The 23,222-nt window shown below is 41.9% G+C and overlaps 1 protein-coding gene across 1 annotated transcript in view; it reads right to left on the reverse strand.

Moving 5' to 3' along the window:
* Positions 1 to 11,191: 11,191 nt before the first annotated feature.
* Positions 11,192 to 23,222, reverse strand: part of ADCY8 (adenylate cyclase 8) — a gene marked incomplete at its 5' end in the record, with an annotated part of 186,091 nt that continues 174,060 nt past the window's right edge. Inside the window, 2 exons of the mRNA XM_017850127.1 lie at positions 11,192 to 11,447; positions 18,065 to 18,143. Coding sequence (XP_017705616.1) covers positions 11,268 to 11,447; positions 18,065 to 18,143 — 259 coding nt within the window. The remainder of the gene's footprint in view (positions 11,448 to 18,064; positions 18,144 to 23,222) is intronic.

Raw genomic sequence — 23,222 nt, forward strand, 5'->3', positions numbered from 1 at the left:
TATGAATTCAACGATTTAATCCTTGCAATAATTCTATGAAGTCATACGATAATTATTCCCACTTTACAGATACAGGAAATGAGACAGAGAGGAGTTAGGTCATTGTGTTGGATCACACAGCTGGTAGTGGAAGAGAGGATCAGAGGACTGCCAAGGCCTTTCCCCGCTCTTCTCATGTGAGTGTGCCTCCTCCACATGGCATGCCCTAGGTCAGAGGAAGATGGTGTCACTGATTCATCATCAATTGTTCTTGAACTTTAAGTGTGGATTAATCGAAACTAATACCTTCTTTAGTCCTTATCCAAAAGAGCAACAGGCAGCTGATGTGCTAGGTAGGGCTGGGTGGGTGGAAGGAGTGCAGATAGCAGTCAAGGAGCAGAGCAAAGGTAAATGGCTTTCAAAGGTGATTTCTGTTTACCTTGGCTTTGAACAATGTGGTGATGCCATGAAGAAACCTGACTCTGCAGTAGGAGTCAGAGATCCTGCTTAAGTAAATGTGCATCCTCCTAATGACTGTGGTTTGGTGGGAAAGTCTCTGTTTATTACCTATAGTATTCGTTTGTTAGGGCTGTTGTAATAAAGGATCACAGACTCAGTGGCTTAAACAACAGATGTTAGTTTCCTCACAATTGCAGAGGCTGGAAGTCTAAGTTCAAGGTGTTGGCAGGTTGGTGTTGTCAGAGGGCTTTTCCCACGGTTGTAGACGCTGTCTTCCCTGTGTCTTCACATGGTCTTCCCTTAGGTTCTAGTCTCTTCTTTCTATTAGGGCACCAGTCATATTGGGTTAGGTCCCCCAAGGACCTCAGTTTAACTTAATTACCTCTTTAAAGATGCTGTCTCTAAATACAGTTACATTTTGAGATCCTTGGGATTAGGACTTCAACATAGAAATTTTGGGGAGACATAATTCAGCCCATTACGCCTATATTTTTATTTTCTGCTTAAAAATAGAGAAAAAAGAGAAGATCCTACCCTCTAAAATTCATTGCGTAATTATGCAGTCCAGATCCCCTCCCACTTTGGTTTATGCTCTGTGATGTAAATGGCTCCGTGGTATAAAATGACTGGCAGCCAGGGGTGTCTTAGCAATTGTTTGTCTCCCTGAATATTCTAATGAATGCCAACTCCTCTCACACTCTTTTGTTTTTGTTTTTTGAGACAGAGTCTCGCTCTATTGCCCAGACTGGAGTGCAGCGGCGGGATCTTGGCTCACTGCAACCTCTGTCTCCTGGGTTCAAGTGATTCTCATGTCTTAGCTCCCTGAGTAGCTGGGGTTACAGGCACCTGCCACCATACCTGGCTGATTTTTGTATTTTTAGTAGAGATGGGGTTTCAGCACCTTGGCCAGGCTGATCTTGAACTCCTGGCCTCAAGCGATCTACCCACCTAGGCCTCCCAAAGTGCTGGGATTATAGGCGTGAGCCACTGCGCCCAGCCTCATGCGCTTTTCCTTTGTTTTATTTCTCAGTCTTTCCATCATTTGAAATATTCTGATGGCTTAAATAATAAAATTGTGATAATAATATTAGCTACTTTCTTGAGCACTTACTTTGTGCCAAGCACAATGCAAAAGATTGCACATACATCATCTCATTTAATGTTCACCACATCCGCATGAGACAGATACAAGTAAGACCCTTATTTCATCTATGGGGAAACTGAAGGATACAGAGATTAAATACTTTACCCAAGCCCCACAGTTGTTATGACGTACAGCTGGAATTTGTACCTAGACAGTCTGACAACAGTCCATGCTACTGCTAATAATAACTATAATTATAGCAACAACAACAGCAATAATAATAATAATGACAAGCAGAAATAAGTGTCATGGGAATTAGAAACTGGTTTAGGTTTGTCTGTCTGATTGGATGGTCGTTTCACAGTGGAGGGGTAAGAAAGAGCTTGAACAAATATGACCTGAGTTCAGATCTTGATTCTTTGGTATCCTACTGGAGGTTGGAGAAGTGGGAATAGGGTGGACTGGGACTCACCCCTCCTTTCCATAAGATGCTAACTGATGGAGAGAGTGGCTACAGGGGCCTGACAGTCAGCTGAAGACCAACCCCCTCAACACAGGCTCTGAGGTAAGGATGGATTGGACAATGTGTCTTGGATCTGAGGCACAAATGGGAAACTTCAGCTCCTTCCCGTGAGAGAGAGTGAGACTGAGTACATTTATCTACTCAGTGGCTGGCAGGGAGCCTGGAGAATGGTGGGTCTTTACCTTCTTGGGGGGCAGAAAGGGAAACCTGTGTTACGTGGCTTGCCATATGTGAGGAGAAGGTGGGTTCATCTTGGGCACAAACAAGTCCAAGAGGAGACAAGACAGACTGAGGTCTTTGTGGGTCTTTAGCACCCGGGTCCCGTGATTGTCTCGAGGTCCGGTGACCCTGGGTTTCCCGTCTGATGGGTTAAAGCACCATAAGAGAGGGAGTGACTCCCTCCCTGGCATTTCCCCACAGGGTGGACGGTGTTACAGGGACTTCCTCCTCGGCTGGTGAAGGCAGGAACGTGGGAAGAGAGGAGCGCTTGACCCCCACAGCTGTGGGCACAAGTGAGGTGACTCTTCTGGCAACCGGTCCCTCAGCTGTCAATGACAGTGCCAGCTCTTGCTCCGCTTTTGCCTCTGGTGGTGCTGAGATGCTGCAGTCCAGTTGTCTGCCTGCTCCTCTGTGCCACGCCTGGCAGTGGCTGCTCACACTGGTTCTAGTAACTGCTTTTTCTCCTAGTCCCTTTCAGTCTGGGAGTCACCACAGCTTTCCATAATTGCTGAGCACAGTGGAATTTTCATCTCCTCCTTATTCCTGTTGCTTCAATTAGAGACCCAGCAGAAAAGAAGGGGCACATTCAGATCAAGACGATTCAGGAAGGGTTGACTGATAAAGGGCTTAATTAGAAAGACGAGGGCAGGAAGTAGGGAAACCCTAAGAAATCTCCCAGAAACCCAAGGCTAGTGGCAGGAAAGTAGTCATCCCTCTAGGCTCAAAGGGATGAGAAGAGCCCAAAAGGAGTGAGTTGGTTTGACATTGGAGGTGTAGCACAGCAGTGGCCTTGGGAGGAGATATTAATTTCTGTGAAGTGACATAGCCAGCCTCAGGCAATCATATGGGAATAAATATCTTGACCTCACATTCCTTGCTTCCCCTCATCTCTTACCTAGTGCCAGCCATTCATGACCCCTCACCTTGGTGCCTGAGGGCCAAGCAGGTCACAGATGTAACTGATGTAGATTAGCCTTCTCATCTGTGCCTGTCCAGGAAGCGCAGGGAGAAGAGGTGGAGGGATTTTGAAGGGTACATGGAGGAGCTCCGGCCAACCTACAAACACCTTCTGAGACAGTCCCTTCACTCAACTCACTCCAGTCAACCGCCTTGAGTGTGCCATCTGTTTCTTGCTACTTTGGGCTTCAAGAAGATAAAAACACTTTGAAAACTGGGGAGGGATTGATGAATATAGAAAAGCTATTATTGGTTTATTGTTATCTTCCTCTGGTTGGTTGAAGGTATAGGTTTGGACTTAGTAGATGATTTTGAGCATGTGCGTGCACTCTGTCGCACAACCACATATGTCAGTAGGAAGACTGATGTCCTGTCTGCCTGGGGAACTATATTCTGGTCCTTCACCTGCTCAGGCAACTCCAAGTCCTGTGTTGCTTATACCAAGTTAAGCCACCTCTCAGCATGGAAGAAACTATGTCTGAGACTTGCAAACCTTATTAGTATCCTTTTATGTCATTCAGGTCTCTGATCAAATGTCACCTCCTTAGAAAGAACTTCCATGACCCCTGCTCTTTTCTGAATGTGTCCCCCNCCCCTTGGGCCTGATAATTTTGAGGCATGCTCTCACACCATTTCCCTGAATTTCCCAGTGGGATTAAGCGCCAGTCGCGCTGCATCATTTATCGGTTGCCTTCCTTCTCATTTTCCAATCTGCTTGTGTTTACTGGGACCACCGCTGAATAAATTACTTGCATTCAAATCCTTGTCTCAAGGTTTGCTTCTGGAAGAACCCAAACAAAGACACAAACCCTGTTCATTTCACACTCAAATGCTTTTATTCCTGCCGTCTGTCCCTGGGTGAGAAATGTTCTTCCTTCCCTGCAATTAGCTTCCTTTACCAGGTTAGCTCTTGTTTTCTGCCTCCACTAACCATTTAGAGACTACGACTTCCATAAGTCACAGAGGGGGTTTAGAGGCTGCACTTGCTGCTTTGCAGTGACCTCAACAATTCTACAGTATAACCCTTGCCACCTGCATTACTGTCTTAACATCCATTTCTTCCTTTACGTGTGGATTCCATGAGGGGAAAAACCACATGCCATTCATCTTCTTGCACTCCGATTATGTATCATGTGATTCGTAGTTTTTAGATGCCCACAATATAATGCACACCCTAGACAGTCTGGTCCAAGGTAAATACTCAAAACTGTTGGTTGATTAATGACTTCCTGACCTTCGTAGGAAACATGAAACCTTACAAATTGCTTTCTGAGACAGTCCCTTCACTGAACTCACTCCAGTCCACCGCCTTGAGTGTGCCATCTGTTTCTTGCTATTTTGGGCTTCAAGAAGATAAAAACACTGTGAAAACTGGGGAGGGATTGATGAATATAGAACAGCTATTATTGGTTTATTGTTATCTTCCCCTGGTTGGTTGAAGGTATAGGTTTGGACTTAGTAGATGATTTTGAGCATGTGCGTGCACTCCGTTGCACACCCGCATATGTCAGTAGGAAGACTGATGTCCTGTCTGCCTGGGGAACTATATTCCGGTCCTTCACCTGCTCAGGCAACTCCAAGTCCTGCGTTGCTTATACCAAGTTATGCCACCTCTCAGCATGGGAGAAACTATGTCTGAGACTTGCAAATCTTATTAGTATCCTTTCATGTCATTCAGGTCTCTGATCAAATGTCACCTCCTTAGAGAGAACTTCCATGACCCCTGCTCTTTTCTGAATGTGTCCCCCAAATTCATATGTTGAAACTTCACTGCCAGTGGGATAGTATTAAGAAATGAGGCCTTTAGGAGGTGACTCAGTGATGAGGGTGGAGCTCTCATGAATAGCATTAAGGCCCTTGTTAAAGGGCATGAGGGAGTGGATCCCTTCTTTCCCACTCTTCCACCATGTGGGGACACAGCGTTTAAAGTGTCATCATGGAAGCAGATAAAAGGACCCACACCAGACATGAAACCTGCTGGCACCTTGATCTTGGACTTTCCATGCTCCAGACCTGGGAGGAAATACGTTTCTGTTCTTTAAAAATTGCCCAGTATCAAGTATTTGGTTATAACAGCACAAACAAACTAAGATACCAGTGTAAATACCCTTTCAACACTCTATTCCATCATTCAGCTATTTCTATCCTCATCAAATTAATCACTCTCTGGCACTATGTTATATATTTATTTATTTGCTTCACTGTCTGTCTTCCCACAAAAATACATGTTTCACAGCAGCAAGGCCTTTGTTATTTTGTTCACTGTTTTAACCCTGGTGTTTAGAACAGCACCTGGCACATGGTTGGCCGTCAATAAATACTTGAGGAAGGAATGGGTGAATGAAGGGATGGGGGTGGGGCTATGACTGGGAAGGAGTAGAAAAAATAGCAATGACTTACATATATCAAAAACAATAGCCAACAACCAGTGTGCATTTAAAATATGTCAAGCACCATGTAAGTGCTTTAGGCATGATAATGCATGTAAATGTTGTAATGAGTCAGATGAAGATGCAGAGTATGGTTATGATCCCTTTGTAGCACAACAAGGGGCACGAGGAAAACAAGGTCCAGAAAGGTTTATTATCATTTGCCCTTGGTCATAAAGGTAGTGAAAGGAGGAACCACAACTAAACTCCCAGCACTGGGGTTTTGAATCCACCCACGCATGGCCTTTCTATACTGAAGCTGCCTTGCACTGGGCTGCATTGGGGACTTAATGTGTTACCCGATTTAGCTCTGACCCCAATTCAGCAAGGTCAGTATTATTTCCTCTATTAATCAGATGAGGAAATGGACTCCAAAGAGTTGGGTAACCTGGTATAGGTCACACGCTAGTTAGTGACAGAGATGGGATTGATGCTGTGTGGAATCTCCAGCACCTGGGACAGCTGCCCTTGCTAGTGTCTTTTCAACAACTCCTCATAAAGCCATGATGAGCCAGTGGGTTTCCCGGGACTCAGAGCTAGCCTGCTTGACATTGATGAGATACCCAGGCCTGGACCTCCAGCTGGTTTTATTTGCAAGAATGTTCCTGACCAGGGGAAGTGAGTGCTATTCTAAGCCAAAAGCCCAGCAGAATAGCAGAAGCTGCCAGAATGTTTGTGTGGGTAACACCGCCTTGGACAGGAGGCTTCTGGGTGTGAGACCCTGTCCACTGCCTGTGTTTGGATGGTTTGAGTCATCCTTTGTCACAGTTCCCCTTCTCTGCATGCACTTACAGTGAGGTGGAGGGGAAAGCACTGGCTTTGGTGTTACACATACCTGGGTTTGGATTTGAGCTCACTACTCGCTAGCTTTGTGACCATGAGTAAATTTCTTTCCTTCCCTGAGCTTCAGTTTCTTCATCTAGAAAATGGGGATAATAGTTCCTACCTCCTATTACACATGGAATCAGATCCAAGCTACTTCAATGCTCTTCAAGACTTGTCTCTTTGTACTTAGGATACCTCTGCTCTGGCCTGTTCTTAAAATATTTGGGTGCTTGTAGTCCCCCTAGTCCTTCTCAGCAAATATCCTATAGTGTCTCGTCTTTATGCCTTTGGCCATTTGGGCCTGTCTGCCTGGAATTCTTTCCCTCCACCTCCTTGACTGATTAACGTCTGGGTCCTAGGATGGTAAGAATTAGAATCGTATTACAGCTGAAGAAACTGAGGCTCAGAGAACTTAACTAACTTTCTCCAAATCACATGCTAGTAAATGGAAGAGCTGGGATTTGAATACATGTCCTTCTGACTTAATAGCTTGGGATTTTCCCACTAGGTCACATGGCCTTCCTTGGAACACCTCAAAAGGGGTTAGAATCCAAGGAGGGAGAGAAAAGAGAGTCTGAGCTTGCAGCAGTGATGCCAATGAAGGCTCTCAGCATACCCCTGGCTGCTGTGGCCAGGGACACACACACAAGTTACACCTAAGAAGTCATCTGGCTTTGCCAGCTGGAGGCTGTACCTTCAGTTCATTTTTGATTGTGGTCTGTGGAATCATTTTCTAAAGTGTGAGGCCCACACTGATGCAAACAAGTCAGTTGGAGGCTTTGTGCATCAAGCAACTCTTCTAGGTCAGCTGACGGTCAGCCATGAAGGCATTGCCACCCCAGGGATAGACTTGGGAGATACACTGGCATAGCAGGAAAAGGTGGTGCTTTGGGTGCTATCGTGACCCCATGAAACTCACAGATGTCCCCCATCAGATGTTCAGAAATTTGTATCACAGTTCAGGTTTGTAGCAAGAGGAGAAGCTAAAAATGCCTTTGCCTCTTATGGCAACAGAGCATGAAATTGGGAGTTCTTGCCAGCCACTACAGTCCTGCCCCTTCCCTGACACCCTTTTACATGTTGTATGACTCCTGCCTTCTCTCTTTTTCAGGCCACAGCAACAACACACCAACACCTCTTCCATAGCTCCAGAAGTTGGTATGGGTAGGCGGCATTGTAAGGGAGAAAGGGGCATGGAAGAAATAAATCTGAGGGAATGGATTCCCCTTGCAGCTTTCCATAAAGAAAGTGAGGCATTCCCTTCACCTCTCAGGACCTCAGTTAACTCATCAATAATATGAGGCTGATGGAACTCTTAAGGTTGTAAATAGAATGAAAGATAATTTTCATCAATTGCCTATTTCAGTATCTGGCATGGAATAGGAGTTCAGTAAATGATATTTTATCCTAATGTGAAAATTCTCTAGGCAATGTAACCATGCTCGGTGTTTAATCTTAGTCCAGTGTGAACTGTTTAAATATTTATAAAATCTCAAATAATCCTGACAAGATGTCTTATACATGCGATGAATGCTGAAGCAGTCCTTTATTTTGCTCAGCAGGGGTTTGGCCTGAATGACAGCTGATTACCTGAGTCTCAGCATGCATCTCTGGTTGGTTTCCTTCCTTTCAGGATAAAACCAGTATGTCCTTGCTCTTCTCCACTGGTCCGATGTGCCTCACTGTTTCGCTGTCTCAATTAAAAAGCTGTTTTTTTCTCATTTCTATTTGGATTTTACATGTGGGGCTTTATCCTCTCCGTCTGGTGGTCATGGTTGATACGCACTGATATTCTCTCTGCTTTCATGGCTTCATCAAGAAGCTCTTGCAACAAAGACACCGACTTTAGGGAGCCTTGAGGAAACCAGGCCTGAGCCCAACTCCAGGAAACTCCATCCATTGAGGAGGGTGGAGTCTCCACACCCAAGTGACTCTCAAACACCTGAGTACATCAAGATCTGATTATTCCAGTGGCTGATTACTCATTCCCTTGGCTTTTGTTCCACTGGGTTTTCTTCTGTGGCTTGGATGAAAAATGGACCTCATCATTCTCTCCCAGCTCTGCCCACTATGGTCCTAAGGCAAGGATCACAAACCTCAATGCTTTTAGGGGCCCTACAGGTAACATAAATGGCAGGGTACAGGCGGGTAAACTGAAGAGCCCATTTTATGCATAAAGGCATCACATTCATAAATTAAATAAGTAAACCAACCAACTAACCACTGTCCAAGCCAACTAGCTCATTGGTCAGATTTGTTTCAGGGTCTTAGAGTTTGTAATTTTTGTCCTAAGGGTTTTTCATTTCCTATTTAGCTCAGTCTGAAAATCCAGTCCTGGAAGAGCTGTATTATCCCTGCCTCTCAGACAACCCATACTGCCTTTGTAGAATCCTCAGCAAGGGGTTAAGTTTCCTAAGTTGAATGCCTCAGCAAGGGAGCCCACTACTCCAGTTCATCCACAGGCATTTCATGAGCAGGGGCCACAGCCAGGCACAGTGGTGATCAAGGGTGATGTGGTCCCTGCCTTGTGGATCTCACTGTGTTAGGAGGATGAGATGGCCTGATGGCTCTGTCCTTGTAAGGCTCCTCCTAACACGAAACCCAAAGGTGTCCCCTGTGGGCTGGTCCATGGTTCTAAACCTTCCCTTGGGAGTCTCAGAGTAAGGCCAAGCTCATTCACATGATAATGCCACTTAGAGCTTTCAAAGACACCTTCGGTTCCCTCTTGAGTTACTTTCCCTTGAAGGTTGGTGGGGGAACCAAATCATTTGATTTTGTCATTTCTCATCTCCCGCATCTGCTCCATTATCAAGAACTATTGATTCTATATTCTAGAGGTGTCTGTAATTCATCTCCTTCTCTCCATCTCCACTGCCACCATCCTAGGTCTCATTGCCAGGGTCTTGCCTGGGCTCTTTCAGGGTCTCCTGCCTGGCTTTTTGTCTCATGATCCTCCTACCCACTCTCTATCAGCAGCCAATTGACTAGGTTACACTTAAAACTTCCAGAGGCTCCCATTCTGTGTGGAAGTAACCATTGCCCATGGAGCTTGACCATTAGGCTCTGTCTAGGGTTTCCCTTCACAGCACTCACCATATGACCCTTCCTCCTTCTAGTGGTCTGAATAGTTCCTAGTGCCTCCTGCCACCAACACTCATGCTCCCCCCAACAGTCATGTCAACATGGTACTATTTGGAAATAGAGTCTTTGCAGGTGTAATTAAGATGAGGTCATACTGAATTAGGGTGAACCCTAAATCTGTGACTGGTGTTCTTAAAAGGAGAGTATACTTGTCCTTTTAAGAAGGGCTGTGTGAAGATGGAGAGAGAAATTAGAGCCAAGTGGCCACAACCAAGCAACTCCTGGGCCTAACAGAAGCTGAAAAAGGCAAGGAGGGATTCTCCCCCATACCCTCTGGAGAGGGCATGAGACTCCCAGCACCTTGATTTCAGACTTCTAGACTGCCTTCATAATGTAGTAAGAAAAAACAGTTTTAAGTAAAAAGAGTATTTCTGAGCATTTGCTACATGCTAGGCAATGGGCTAAGAAGATACATACACACATATGTATGTATATGTGCATATATATACATAAATGCACATATGCATACACACATGTACATATACATACCTATATTTTATTATTATTTTTAATTGTGGCAAAATGCATATAACATACAGTTTACCATCTTGACCTTTTTTTTTTTTTTTTTTTTTTTTTGAGATGGAGTCTCACTCTGTCACCCAGGCTGGAGTGCAGTGGCATGATCTCGACTCATCGCAACCTCTGCCCCCCAGGTTCAAGCAATTCTCCTGCCTCAGCCTCCCAAGTAGCTGGGATTACAGGTACCTGCCCTGACGCTCAGCTAATTTTTGTATTTTTTAGTAGAGACAGAGTTTCTCCATCTTGGCCAGACTGATCTTCAACTCCCGACCTCGTAGTCCACTCGCCTCAGCCTCCCAAAGTGCTGGGATTATAGGTGTGAGCCACTGCACCCGGCCATCTTGACCATTTTTAAGTGTACAGTTTAGTGGCATTAAGTATATTCACATTGTTGTGCAACTGTCTGTCTCTGGAACTCTTGTGATCTTGCAAAACTGAAATTCTGCACCCATGAAACAATAACTCCCATTCTCCCCTCCCTCCAGCCCTTGGCAACCACCATTCTCTTTTTCATCTCTATGAATTTGACCACTCTAGGTACCTTATGTAAGTGGTATAATATAGTACTTATTTTTTGTGACTGGCCCATTTTACTTAGCACAATGTATTCAAAATTCATCCATTGCTGTAGCATGCATCAGAATTCCCTTCTTTTTAAAGCCTGAATAATATTCCACTTTATGTATGTATCACATTTTGTTTATCTATTTTCCGTCAATGGACCCTTGGGGCTGCTTCAACTTTTTGGCTATTGTAAATAATGCTTCTAGATATACAAGTATCTCTTTGAGACCCTTCTTTCAATTATTTTGGGTATATACCCAGAAGTAAAGTTGTGTATATATACATACATACACCTACACACACATAGATATATATACACACATACACACACACATACATGCATATGCACATAAAACTTTAAAATTCCGATTTAGTCTTCCAATGGAGACCTTATTATATCCATCTTGTAGATGAGGTGCCTGAGGTTGGGAGGCAATGTGTAAATTTCGTAGTGCTAGGCAGTTTCTCCATTCTCATGCACTTACATGATGACAGTGAAATTCTCCCAGAGCTTGGGATCAATGTGAACAACTGCACATCACCCACCACCACCCTTTCTCACTGGCTAGACCAGCCCCTGGCTCACCTCATTGTCTCGGTCCTTCTCTAGGAAATGGCGGGCCACGTGGCTGGGTAAGATATTCCGGAGCATGTTCTCATTGTGTTCCCTCAGCTCCTTCATCTCATTGATCTCCTCTTTGGCCTGCACTCGCCAAAGGAAATCCAGGCGGGCTGTGTACTCCAGCTGCAGTACATGTGAGAGAAAGAGAAGAACCAGGTAAACTTCTGAGGTGTAGGCTTCAGGTACACACAACTGGGAGGCAGGAAAGCCTTCTCCAGAACTCTTCACAAATGAAACAGAGCCTGATCTGAATATTTTGGGAGGCATCTTGTTGGAAACCAAGTGATCAGAGAATGATTAGGTTTCACAGGGATGTGTGCCTGCCTTTCACAGCATTATTGCCCCTGTGATTTCATACTTGTTTGTGTGATTACCTGATAATGTTGGCATCCTCTACTAGACTGTTGGTGTTGTTTGGTGTATTAGTCTATTCTTGTGCTGCTAATAAAAACATACCTGAGACTGAGTAATTTATAAAGGAAAGAAGTTTAATGGACTTACAGTTCCACACGGCTGAGGAGGCCTCACAATCATGGTGGAAGATGAAGGAAGGGCAAAGGAACCTCTTACATGGCAGGAGGCAAGAGAGAACTTGTGCAGGGGAACTCCCATTTATAAAACCATCAGATCTCATGAAACATATTCACTACCAGGAGAACAGCATGGGGGAAAATGCCCCAGTGGTTCCATTATCTCCATCTGGCCCCATCCTTGACATGTGGGGATTATTACAATTCAGGGTGAGATTTGGGTTGGAACACAGCCAAATCATATCATATGGTCAGAGGTGCTTCTATCTGTTCGACTTTACATCCTTACTGTTACAGACTGAATGTCTGTGTCCCTCTCAAATTCATATATTGGAGCCCTAACCCCCAATGTGATGGCATTTAGAGATGAAACCTTTGGGATGTAATTAGGGTTGATAAGGTCATGATGGTGTATCCATCAGGATGAGATTACTGCCCTTATAGGAAGAGACATGCGAATACTCGCTCTTTCTCTATCCACATGCACACACTAAGAAAAGGCCAGGTGGGGGTACAGCAAGCAGGTAGCCAGCCATCTGCAAGCCAGAAAAGAGCCCTCATCAGAAAACAAACCTTTCCAGACCTTGACCCTGGACTTCTCAGCCTCCAGAACCATAAGATAAATTTCTGTTGTTTAATACACTCAGTCTATGGTATATTGTTATGTACAACAGCTGGAGATACGAATACACTTACCATGTTGTAACATCTCTGGCACAGGGCAGGCACTTAATATTTGTTGACCCAATAAATAAATCATAATAAAGCTAGCTAACACTTACACGGTGCTTATCATATTGAACTTGATTCAAAAATCAGAATATAGAATCTGAGTTGTTAACCACTAGGTAATATAGAATAAATGAATGAACACATAAGTGAAAGGATTACACATTTAGTTACTAGACAGATATAACTTAGAGTTCTAGTTCCACAGTTACACACTTTAACCCTGGACTAGTTACTTCATCTCAGTTTCCTCCTCTCAGAAATTGATGTGAACATCAGTGACCATGCAGGGGTGTAATAGGCATTATAGGAAGTTATAGATAAACACATGGCACATAGTAGGCACTCAATACACATTGGTTCCCTCTTGTCCTAGCCTCCCCTCTCATAAGAAGGTGCACAGTGTCCTTTCCAAAGAATCTCACAGCCCATTTTTACTGCAGTTCTGGGTATGTCATTATTTCAGTCTTTAACTGTTGACGTGAACAGCATGCTGCCCTGGTACACACATGGTTAGCTGCCCTGAATTCAAGGGCTTAGACAGTTCAGATAGCTTATTTTCTTTTTCAAAAATTTTAAAGTCTCAGTGGATGGCAAAAGTATGAAAGACCATATGCCCAAGGTTATCCATTCAGCAGAATTTTTAATAACAAAGGTTGAAAACAAACCAAATGTTCGTTTTGTTGGCTGAATAAACTTTAGTACAGAAATATCATTGAACATGATGCAGCTATTAAAAAGAAATGAAGTCTATCCCTCCATACTTTGAGGAACTGGTGCAGGAGAAAAGTGTATATAGTATGCCACCATTTATCTAAGGAAGATTGATCTTTCTATCCACATACATGCACACACACATATTTCTTAATTAATTTATTAAAATATTAAAATAGAAACCATTTTACATTTTATGAAATGGTTTCTATTTTAATCTATGAAATGACAAAGGAAGGAAATGGTGTGGGAAAATAGGGATAGAATTTAAACTTCTTTAATTATGTCTCGTTTTAAGTAAATAACTATAGAATCATTCCAATATTTTACTTAATTATCAAACTAAATCTATTCTCCAAAACTCTGTAAAACAACCAACCAAGCAGACAAACAAATGAGCCTATACAGAGAGGAACTATATCAGATGTCGTTTTGCACAATAATTTGATGACATGCTCCCAGAGGGAGATACCCTGAGGATAAAAAGAGCTCAACACGAATGTCAAAACTGTTTACAATAACCATATTATAGGTGGTAACAATTGTATTATTACACTTAGACTATTATAGTGAATCACAAGGTAAAGTAAATGAGTAACTGTGTAGGTGTCATTAAAACTGGAATTTTGGGGAAGAGAAAAGGGAGCTGCAGATATAAGATTGATGAAGTTAAGTCAAAAGCTTGTGGTCCTCATTATGACATCGAAGTATCACACTGTGAACTCATGATGTATAGATTTTCTAGCTCTGCCCACTGAAATCAAGTTCTAGAAACAACGAAACTTAGTAGCAATAACTCCCAGTGTCCAGATTATGGTTTCTAAACATCAGTTCCTACCAAAAAATTCCCATTATTTTCAGAGGTGCCCAAATTTTAGGTACCTTTAATTATGTCTTGTTTTAAGTAAATGACTTTATTGGAAGATTTTTTAATATGAGAAACCAGGATTCTATCAGAGACTACCAGGATTATGTCAAAATGATGCAAAAGCCAACTTGAATGAGCTCCCACTAGTCAAAGATGTGACACATTTAGCTTAATAAGACTAATAATTGCAGTGACTCAAAACACAGAGAATATGGTAAAATGCATAGATTCAAAATTATGCTTAAAAACCAGAACCTCATTGGTCACCTCTGAATGATGCTAGGGAAAAAACTTATGGGGAAACTTGTAGAAAACAAACTTGTAGGGAAAAATTTCAGCATTTATCTTTGCTTTATGAATTGTACTTCCAGGTAACAAATAGTGAGGAGATGGTTCTCTTTAATAATGTATGCCAGCTAATAAATTATGGAGGACTGATAGGATTAGCATATCACTGTATAAAATAAGTGAATATAGGCGATTAGCATAAGCAGCTGCTAACATCACAAAAAGATAAGGATACATTATGTACCCCCTAATTGTAGTCTATAACACTAACCAATTAAATATTTTGCAGAAATCATTGGACCTGAATCCCACCAAGCTTCTCGACATAAATACAGTACGAACAAAACAAAACAAAACAAAACAAAACAAAACAAAACAGGACAGGGGAGTCTCTTAAATGCCTTAGAGAATGCAATCAATAAACTGTAAGAAAGAAATGACAGCTCTGGAAGGTTGAGTCTCTCAAGGTCACCCATTCTTGAAGTGGAATTGCTAAGACTCAAGCAAGAATATTTGGTTCCAAGGCTTGAGTCTTTCCTTCTGAGCCCCACAATCTCCGGTGCCTGCCTTTATCATACCCAGAAGTTACTAGATATAGGACCTCATTAATCTCTTTCTCCTTGTGGAGGCATGGCTTCCTCTGCTAAAAACGAAGATGCCCAGGCAAAGCTCAAACCTCCAGGGCTGCCAGTGATTTAGGCACCTGGTGGGAGGCACCCGATTGTTTGCTCTCTCTGTTCAATGTAGAGAATGTTCACTTGCCTCAGAGGAGGACGTGTTTGGCATATCATTTCCACATATGTGCAAGATGAAAATTTCCAATTATTCAGTTACATAACCACCTCCGTTCCTCTGGAGATGTTTAATTACACATGCCTCCACCAGACGCTTCTGCGTACCAGGCATCAATGGGCATTATTCAGCCCCTATTAAAAATAGAGGGCCCCTGAGTCACAAGGAGAAACCGGTGGAAGCAGGGAGCAAGCCCAGGAGTGGGTAGGCTTGATCAGAGATTAACAGGACCCCAAATGATACTACAGATAGAGACACTTGAAGTGAGACAACCCTGCAGAAAGCCGCCCCTATCACAAGGAGGCAGTGGCACGTGGAGGAAACAGAATGGAACTAGGAGTTTGAGCATTTGGATTCCTGTTCCAGTCTGGCGTTTTTTACAGGCTTTGTGATCTCAGGGGACTTCAATCTCTGCTCCTGTCTTAGGATCAGATGGCTAACAATACCTGCCTTGTTTGTGTCATAGGCTTATTTTTAAAGTAAAATATTAATAGCTATCAATTTTGAAAATTTATTATATGTGGGAGCCACTGGAATAAGTATATTACAATTATATTCTCTTATAACACCCTAACAACCTGATGAAGTAGATCTTGTTATTATCATACCCATTTTACAGGTGAGGAAACTGAAAATCAGAAAGTTAAGTAAATTGTTGAAAGTCACAGAGCTACTAAGTGGCAGAGTTGGGGTTTGAATATTATCTGCCCAATTCCAAACCCTGTACTTCTAACTGCTATAGTTATGAGATGTGATTATATAATTTCATAAACCCTTTGAAAGTTAAAAATAAAAGGGAAAAATATCAGATGTCACTTAAACCCAGTCACTCAGACTCTCACTAAATACTTACATACTCGTACTTTACCTATAATGTTAATACAATTAGGTTATCTGCTTTTCCAGGCTAAATGGAGCATAGGATAAATCAAATCTGAATGTTATTAGGGTACCATTTGAGGAAGGCACTGACAGGTCACAAAGTAATTCCCTAAGGTGACAGAAGAGACAGAACCAGTCTTCTTTTTATGGAATGATGACCCTCACCCAGAACTTGTTCTCTCAGCTATTTCCGGGGATTTCTCACTTGTCTATTTAAAACCTGTGTAATTGAGTGAGCATATGTTTGTCTGTAGGATGATGGCCTTGTCTGAATCTGTCCTCATAGTTCTCAAATGGATTGTCATTTGTATTTCAGACTAAGGCATTCTCCCCTAGAAATGAAAGCTGTCAGGTAGCAGAAGACAAGACCCCAGACCTCATAGATGGCTGGAAAGACCTAAACTAGCCTTTGACACTTGGCTTAGTGTTTCATCACAAATTGAGGCAAAATGGAAAAACAAGTCAAAGCATATTGCAGGATGCAGTGCCCTGGGTCACTGTGTTCGTATGCACACAGCGTTTTTGTTCTGCTCTGATCAGCCCAGTGAAGTAGAAAGGGTAGGCTTTGAAGACAGATCAGGATTTGGATTCTAGTCTTCCTACTTACTAGCTGAATAGCCTTACTTTCATCATCCATAAAATAGGAGTAATAACAACTTCCATTCCAGGTCGTTGATAGGATTAAATGAGAATAGAGAGGAAGTGCTAGGCACATTATAGGAGCTCAATAAATATTAATTATTTATTCATTTCCTTCACTTGCCAAGTTTTAATATTATCTATTTTTTCTTGCCTATACTGTACAATCCCCAGTATTACAAATAACTTTAAATACGTATCTCTGTGTTCTTGGGGTTTTGGGCTGTTTCATTCCTGTTTTCTCAGGGTTCGTTACCTCTGTTTCCATGGTGATTTCCCAGCAATGTGTTTCTATTTCTGCCCTGGCTGACAGTCTCCTTGCTGTGCTTTCCTTCTTTTCTGGTTATGGTTTTTGAAGTACACACAGACCACGGAAAGGTGGACCAAGATCCAGACAAGAGTGGTGAGGGAGGCAGGGCCTGATTTCTACCAGGTGGTGAAAATCTCCCCAGGCGATGAACATTCATGGGTTGAAGTCTACCTGAAGAAGTTCTACTGGCCTTTGAGAGTCCTGCCTAGATGCTCCCATGAAGAATAATTTTCTTTCTCGAAGTCCCTAGCCAAGTCTGTTTCACGCACAACATGTTTGCATTATTTGGGGTCAGCTCTACTCCAGGAGACTGGACCGGAGCTGGGGTTTTGTACAGTTCTGCCCACAGTGCCCACTTCCGATTCTGGTAAAGAGTAAGGGCTCATGGAAGGTGGAACCCATATGGCAAGCATTTTATATAATTAGGACAGATCTGTAATGAAGTCTTTTCTAGAAACAATGCAAGTTAGTGCACAAAATTCTACACACAATAATCTCAAATGCTTCCTGAAGACAACCCTATTTAGGTATTACTAATTTATTTTAGAGTTGAGGAAACTGAGGCTCACGGAGATAAGTAACTTGCCCAAGATCACACACTGCTGAGAGTAAGAACTGTGATTAGAATCCAGGCTCAGCTGAACCTAAATGTTTACCTAATATAGTACACAACTTTCGTAGTAATAATTTCATCCAGGCAACAGAATTGGGAGAGATCCCAGTTTGTCTTAGGCAGAAATGGAAAGCTCTTTCACTAGGATGATTTTTTGAAAGAGACATATCCAGAGGTCATCAAAACCACATTGTTTGCCAGATCTTCTCCAGCTTTGTTTTTCATTAGGTGGTCTTTATTAGGAATTGATTCATTAAGAATCACAACTTGCCACAGGCAGCTAAAAGTTATTTGCTGCAAAGAGCAGCAGAGACCAGTTTTATGGCAACAAGAAATGTCGGGTAACAGAGCAGTCGGAGCAAAATGTTAGATTACCTGCTGTCCATGGTAGAACACAGCCAGGAGGAACATGGCCATCAGCAGCAGCGACGCCTCCTTGGTCCCCAGGAAATCTCTGTTGGAAGAAAAAAAGGCACTGATAACCATGGGGGGACTTCAAGGAGACCCATGAGAAAACTGAGGTTCAGAAATGAGTGGTAAAAAAAGAAAAACACACATCTTTTCAGCACCTATTATGTGATAGTGGCTGCTCTAAGGATTTGCACATTGGCTAATTCAGAAACCAGCTGATCCCCAAGGGTATGAGGTGACCCAGAACACATATGGTGAAAGACATTCTGGAGGCTAGCGTCTAGATGGTGCACTCACATTAATAATAATGTCTTCTATGCACAAACACATTTTATAGATTTTAAATAGCCTTTATACTTTCCTATCACAAAATCCATGTGAAGACAAGCAACTTTCCTCCCCACGTTTTTAAACATTCTGTTTAACAGACCAGGGTGTAATGCTTGCTATGTGGCAATCTCAATCCTGAGTGCTTTCATGCTTAAATCCTTATATTCTATGAATTGAACACTATTTTAATTCCCATATCAGTTTTCTTAATCCTTATATCAGTTCTATAAGTTGGGGACTATTGTTACCCCCTTTTAATTATTATATCTTTTGATAAAGCCTTTGTTTCTTTTGTGCCCTCTCTTCCTTGAGTAAACCCCAAGTCTCAATGTGCAGTTTTTGTGGGGGCACAGGTTGGAGTGCTTCTGTCCTGGGCTCTCCCGGGCTCTCTAGGAGACCACACGGAAAGGCAGCTGATGATGGTCAGTGGTAAGGGTATACTTAAACACTGACGTGACTTTCAGACTTCAAATGAATTCAGAAGGTAGCCAGAGAAGCTGCTGTTTGATTCAGAATGCTTTCTTTAATTTTGGTTCAGTGTGAGGCCTTCCTTAGGACAAGCTGGAGGCCAGGAGGCAAAGGGTTAGTGGAAGCAACATTGGAATTGGAAATAAACTGTCCCTTTGACGGCTTTGATTGCTAATGAAGAAAACCTCAAATGAAAATGCCCAAGCACAACCATCTCCATGGATGTCGGGACTTGCCCTGCATCACCTGGTGTCCTATTTCCCCCAGGTTTTTCCATCTCAGGTAATGCCCCTTCATCTATTCACCCAGGTTCTTGAGCCAAAAGCTAAAACAAAACTAGGATTCAGTCCTCATCACCTCAGCCCCATCTAACCCGTAGTTAAATCCTGCACCCTCTACCACTAAAATACATCCCCAGCCCATCTGCTTCTTCCCATGTCCCCCTCCACCACCTGAACATGGCCACTATGATCTCCAACAGCCTCCCAACATCACTGTCTACAGTTTATTTTGTACATGGTTGCCAGAATACTTTTTACGACTAAAACCAGATCATGCTACTTCCTTATTTAATCTCTTCCCAACCACAAGCACAGATGTACTTGGAACTCACTCAGAAGTAACTCTGGTGTGGCTTAAGGAAACAATGGGACCATCACAGATGAGACGCAGTGTCTAGAGGGAGAAGTAGAGTACGCAGCAAGGTGTTATACCAGGGCAATCTCAAGTTTTCCCTTTTCTGTTCTTGCTGGAGACCAGCAGAAACAGCCCAGGGCTCAGGGAAATGGGGGCTTAGCACCAGCTGCCAAGACCAGTTTTTCATCTAGCTTTATGCTGAAAAACCTTCCCAGCTTATACTGGGCCAGGCACAGTTCAACTCATCAGGATTGGACAGGGACTTAGGTGTGAAAATGTACATTCTTAGGGAGGTATTATGCATATGAGGGTTAAGAGAACCAAATAACTCTGTGGGCTGGGACAAGAGTCAAATCTGTGAATACCTTGGAGAAAAGATGTTAACAATAGATGATACTAATTACTATGCTTCTATAACCCCAGAGAAGCACATAATTATTGAGCATCTACTGTGTGCTAGGCATAATATTCTGGGATGTAGAGATGAAGAAGGCACATTGTCTCTGTCCTCGAAATATTAAGATAAATAATCAAATACACAGATAATTTTATAATATGATACACTCCATGGAAAGAGTACATCCTTGTTGCAACAGGAATATATGGGAAAAAAAGCAATGCAGGCTGGGTGTTCAGGGAAGGCTGAAGAGCTGAATCCTAAAAGACAAGACTTCACAAGGAAAAGGTAGGATGGATTCTCTAGGTACAGGACATCTATCTTGCTTAGCTTGCTGGTTTATAGGTCTCTAGTATGGGGATAAAAAATAAATGTCATATATCATGTTTGAAGCCACATGTAGACTCAGGAAGAGAGAGTGCTAACAGAGCTGTCCACTGTGTGTGCTAAAGTGGAGGGCTGGACTGTGAGCCACACATTGTCACCCTGCATTTTAGGGCTGAGGAATCATCCATCTATTCATGAATCCATGAATCCATGAATCCATGAATCCATCCATCCATCCATCCATCCATCCATCCATCCATCCATCCATCCTTTGTTCCATCCTTCCAGCCATCCACAGTCACCATCAGGCTTATTTTGAGGACATAGACACAATCCAGTACCATCCTTTTATGCTTTCATGTCACTTAATTCTCTAGCCTCTGAAGTTTGTGGACTCCTGAAAAAAGATGGAAGACATGAGGTTTGGACTCATGAAGATCCAGGTTCCAATATCAGCTTTTCTATTGACCAGTTGTTTGACCTTGGAAAAGTCATTTGACATCTCTGAGCCTCAGTTGAATGTATCTAACAGCATTCACCTCTATAATTGTGAGGGTTAAATGAGTTAATTGTGTTAACGTGCTTGGCACAGTGTCTGGCCCACATTTCTCCCCTTGCCACCCTGTGAAGCACCTGGCACATCATCTTGCTCACAGTGGTGGAGCTTTAAAAAGTCACTCGCTTACATTTCTTAGTTTGAATGAGCACGTCCTACGTTCAGCTCCTCCTGTGACTTCTTCCCAAACCCCTGCTCTGCCTGGCGCTTTGGATATCCTTTGCTTTGCCATACAGAAGACGTTTTTTAAGCCCAGAAATTTATCATTTGAAACACATTTTCAAGAGAAAACATAAATACCTCTTGAATTATTTTGAAAGCAGTGATTGAACAAAATAGAAAGATGACTAAACTCAGAAGAAAAGTAAAAGAAAATTATGAACAATCTTTGAGTCATTCACTGAATTTCAGATGGTGAAAAAATAGCGTGAGCAGAGACTGCAGAATATGATAGTAAGTCAGTCAGGCTGAGGAGCATCCCAAAAGAACTGTGGTTTGAAATTAGAAAGTTTGCTTGCTTTTTTTTTTTTTTTGTAGTTTCAACGATTCCTTAAAGAACTTCCAAAGAGAGCCAAATGACTGAAATCTGTACTGTATTATAATGCTTTCCTTGATATTGGTTGTCAGGGACTTAAAACCAAGAACATGTTGAACTAATTTATTTGTATTAATAAAATCACTGAGTTAATACTACCATCTCTTTATGCTAATAGAAAGGAACATTCTTAAGTGAAAACCCATGTAGCATAATGTAATTTTCAGGGCTATAACAGTCTTTAGAGATCATCTTATCTGATATATCACAAAAATTAATATTTGAGTGTTATGCATTACATAAATATTTATGCTAATTATAGTGAGTTTGGAAACTAACAAAAGTGCACATATAACAAAATAAAAATTGCCCTTAAGCCTACCACCAAGAGAAGACAATGGTTAACATTTTGGAGTTAACTAAATGTCATTTCCTTTTACCCCATACAAAAAAGTATGTTTACAAATTTAGGATTGCATAGCTCTCATACTGTTTTGTAAGCTACTTCAGACTTAGTAAAAATTATGAAAATGATTTCAAGTAATTAAGTACCTTACACTGTGCACTTAGCAGATTTATTCTATTCCATATTATGTGCACCACACATAATGTAATATGTCTTGAAGCCTTTTATTTTACAGGTAGAGACAGGCCCACGGAGGAGTAGGCATTTTCCCAAGGTCACACAGCTCATTTGTGTTGGAGCCAGGATGAAAACTCATATCTTAGGCACCAAATTCAGCATGTTCATTATAGCACATTTGACCCCGAAGTTTTAGTTTATTATTAGTTCCCAATTGCTTCTATGACACTCATAATAAACCATTCAGCTTGAATTTATCTTTTATTCTGTTGTCATAATAATGACTGTACTCGTTAAGTGCTAATTTTATGCCATACTCTAATAACTACTTTACATATTCTGCCTACTAAGATAGTATTATCCCCATTCTAGAAAAAAAATCCAAGACTGAGATGTTAAATAATTTAACTTAACTAGCTAGTGAACAGTGAAGACTAGCTATCAATACAGATCTCAGTGATATTTTTCAGTAGCTACAATGCCCTCCTCTATGTACCTACTTATAATTGCTTGCCCGTAAGGTCCTAAAGGATAAAAATAATGCCTTATTCATCTATGAACCTGCAGGGCCTAGTAAAAGCCCTGAATGTAATGTGTATTGAATGGATACATGGATGCATTCACGAAGGTCATGTGATATTGGACAAATGCTATTTGGCTTTGACCCTACACGTGGATTATTTCCTGGTTGTTCATTCCTCCTATCAACCCTGCTCTTTCATGTGGACTAATGCAATAGCTAGAACTGGTTCAATAATTTGTGGACTCACTGTAAAATGAAAATGCAGGGGTTTCTTGAAATATTTTTCAGAGAATTTCAAGATGGTGAAAGCAGGGCATTAACAAAGCCAGGCCCTTCTGAGTGCACAGCCCTATGTGAATACACAGGCCACATGTGCATGAAGCTGGCCATTGCAGTTGCCTCCCAAATAGTCTTTCTGCATCCATTCTTGTCCCCATCTAGTCCTTTAGTTGTAGCAGACAGTATTCTTTTGAACAACCCCAACTTCTCATTGTTTAAAATCCTTTTGTGCATCCCAAAACCTTCTTGATTCTTTTAAATTTTATTTTTAATTGACACATAATAATTGTACATATTTATAGGGCACAGAGTGATATTTCAATACATGTGTACTCTGTGTAATGATCAAAGCATGTTAATTAGCATATTCACTACCTAAAATATTTATCATTTCTTTGTTTGTGAACATTCAGAATCCTCTCTTCTAGCTACTTAAAAAATATACAGTAAATTATTGTCAATTATAGTCACCCTGCAGTGCTATAGGA

Source organism: Rhinopithecus bieti, unplaced genomic scaffold (assembly GCF_001698545.2).
Source record: "Rhinopithecus bieti isolate Rb0 unplaced genomic scaffold, ASM169854v2 scaffold_34238, whole genome shotgun sequence".
NCBI classification, from domain to species: Eukaryota; Metazoa; Chordata; class Mammalia; order Primates; family Cercopithecidae; genus Rhinopithecus; species Rhinopithecus bieti.